The sequence below is a fragment of the Benincasa hispida genome, chromosome 9 (assembly GCF_009727055.1).
Source record: "Benincasa hispida cultivar B227 chromosome 9, ASM972705v1, whole genome shotgun sequence".
Taxonomy (NCBI): domain Eukaryota; kingdom Viridiplantae; phylum Streptophyta; class Magnoliopsida; order Cucurbitales; family Cucurbitaceae; genus Benincasa; species Benincasa hispida.
The window spans coordinates 61,653,710-61,656,422 of NC_052357.1; the positions used below are offsets into that span (position 1 = coordinate 61,653,710).

At 37.0% G+C, this 2,713-nt stretch overlaps 1 protein-coding gene across 1 annotated transcript; it reads left to right on the forward strand.

The window, feature by feature from the left end:
* The first annotated feature begins 881 nt into the window (after positions 1-881).
* On the forward strand, positions 882-2,264 carry LOC120086837 (lon protease 2-like). Its single transcript, XM_039043647.1, has one exon. It carries the CDS (start codon positions 1,168-1,170, stop codon positions 2,020-2,022), a length of 855 nt encoding a protein of 284 aa, XP_038899575.1. The 5' UTR covers positions 882-1,167; the 3' UTR covers positions 2,023-2,264.
* Positions 2,265-2,713: the final 449 nt, after the last annotated feature.

The window sequence follows — 2,713 nt, forward strand, 5'->3', positions numbered from 1 at the left end:
TATTATTGAGAAATGTCAAATCAATTCTAAATAGACCATCTTAAAAAAAAAGAAACATGAATATATATATATATATATATATATATAATCGTCATGTTATCATTCTTTGTGATATGATAATACACAACATAATAATAAAGTGATAACAAAATAATTAAAAAACAATTTGTAAAAACCAAATGTTGAGTTACTCCAAGTTTCAAGATTATTATTTTTTTTAAAAAAAAAAAAAAAAAAAAGCCCAAATGTTGAGTTACTCCAAGTTTTAAGATTTAAAAAATTTAGAATTCTACCTGTGCAAATAAAATAAAAGCTCCCTTGCATAAAATAAATAAAGGGCCGTAAATTTAAAAAAATGTGAAATACGATAAAATAAATCAAGAGATTGAAGAAAATGGTTATATTAATCGTTAAATAATTAATTATAATTTCTAAAAGTGTTATTCGTTACCATTATTCTTTTTATAATACGTCAACGGGATCAATATCAAAGTAGAATGATATTTTTGAAAAATAACCCAAGACTATTTAAGTTTGGGAAAATAGCCAAAGGATATACTCAACCGTAATTTAAAAAAAAAACAAAAAAAAAATGAGTGAACCTATTTTTAATGGCCATTTATCCAACTAAAGTTCTTTCTGGCCGTATTGTGCAATTTCCCTTTTATAATATAGGTTTGGATCTCTATCCATTTAAACGTGCCAAAAAATGATTGGGCCTCTAACAATGCATTATTGGGCTTGATATGGGCTTAACAACGAATACTAAGCGCAAATGAGCCCAATGAAAATAGTATTTTTAGAGTGGTATTAGGAAGATTTTGGTTGTTCCCTTTCAAATCCCTCGTTGGAAAATCTCAATCCACATATTTTACAGGCTCGACATTCTCAAACTATTTCTTCTCTCTCTATCTCTCTCCATATTATCCACAATCTGAATTGGAGTCGGCCTCTCCTTAAAACCACCAGATTTTTCTTTTGATTGGAGAGAGAAAGGGAGGAGATGGAAATGAGGTAAATATTTTTAATTTCTGAGGGAATTTGATTTGATTTTTTTTGTGAGGCAGAGGGCTCATTATACATACAGTCTTTCTAACAGGCAAGCAAACAATTTGCTTCTCTTTATCTTTAACGCTTTTGGGAAACACTGGCTGTGGCAGCATTTCAATGGCTCTCCCTCAGCTCATTCCTTCCTCTTCCTCTTCTTCTTTATCCCATAAACCCATTTTAAACCCCAACTCCATTTCCTCTACCTTAATCCCTAACCCTAGATTCTTCTCTCCCGCCGCCGTCATCCGCCACCGCCACCACAAGTCCAATTCCCTCAAGTGTTCTGCTTCATCTTTCCCGGAAAAACACCACACCGGCTCTCCCAAATCCGACGATGTTGTTGAGCTTCCGCTTTTCCCTCTTCCTCTCGTTCTCTTCCCCGGCGCTATTCTTCCTCTGCAGATCTTCGAGTTTCGCTACCGGATGATGATGCACACTCTACTTCAAACCGATCTTCGCTTCGGAGTTATTTACACTGATGCCGTTTCCGGTACGACGGATGTTGGGTGCGTTGGTGAGGTTGTTAAACACGAGCGACTCGTTGACGATCGATTCTTCCTTATTTGTAAAGGTCAAGAGCGGTTTCGAGTCACTAATCTTGTTCGGACGAAACCGTACCTCGTCGCTGAAGTTACATGGCTGGAGGACCGGCCGTCCGGGAGTGGAGAAGAGGATTTGGATGCGTTGGCGAATGAGGTAGAATCGTACATGAAAGACGTGATTCGATTGTCGAACAGGTTGAGTGGTAAACCGGAGAAAGAGGTTCAGGATTTAAGAAGGAATTTATTCCCAACTCCTTTCTCGTTCTTCGTTGGAAGCACGTTTGAAGGTGCGCCTAGAGAACAGCAGGCGTTGCTCGAATTGGAGGATACGGCGGCGAGGTTGAAAAGGGAGAAAGAGACATTGAGAAACACTCTTAATTACTTGACCGCCGCTTCTGCTGTTAAAGATGTATTTCCATCGAACAGTTAAAAGGCAAGCTTGAGAAGCATCTGTGGAAATTCGAAAGAGATTAAGCTAGATCGTCGAAGCCTAAGGAAGCAAATAGAAGGTAATGCTTAAGTTTTGCTTGCCTTTACGCGTACTTTATACAAGGATGGATGTTATTAAAGCTGTAAATTTTGATATATAATTGAATTCACTTCATCTGGTGTACCAATGCTTACATACTTGATATAGAAATTGCACATGATCTGAAGGGTTTAGGTGAATTACTAGAGTTCTTGGCTTTCATTCTTGTCAGAACAGACTATAGTTGCACTTGGATATTTACTGAGAGGTCTATGGCTTTCAAAGCTAAACATCTAGAGATCTTCCCGTTTAAGATCAGAGTCAGATATTAGTCTTTGATTGTATGGAAGGATTAACTTTATCTGTGAAAGCTAAATTAGCTCTCTTGTTCGGCAATGTCAAGGTGGAGGGGAATAGTACAGTGTGTTGGAATATTGGATGGTCAAATTTCTTGTATCTTCTGTTTTGCGATGATGGGTATTGTTCTATTATTAGTTTATTCACATTGCAATTTAGCCTACAGAACTAGTTTTGCTCCTTTACACCTCAACCTACATCCACCTTCTAAACTACCACAACTTGCTTTGCACTAACTACCATAAGTTTTAAAGGAAGTTCACGAAGAACTTGAATTTGATATGTGCTTGAATTA

Excerpts from the sequence above, each read along its gene's own strand:
- LOC120086837 (XM_039043647.1), top strand. The coding sequence starts at position 1,168 with ATGGCTCTCCCTCAGCTCATTCCTTCCTCTTCCTCTTCTTCTTTATCC.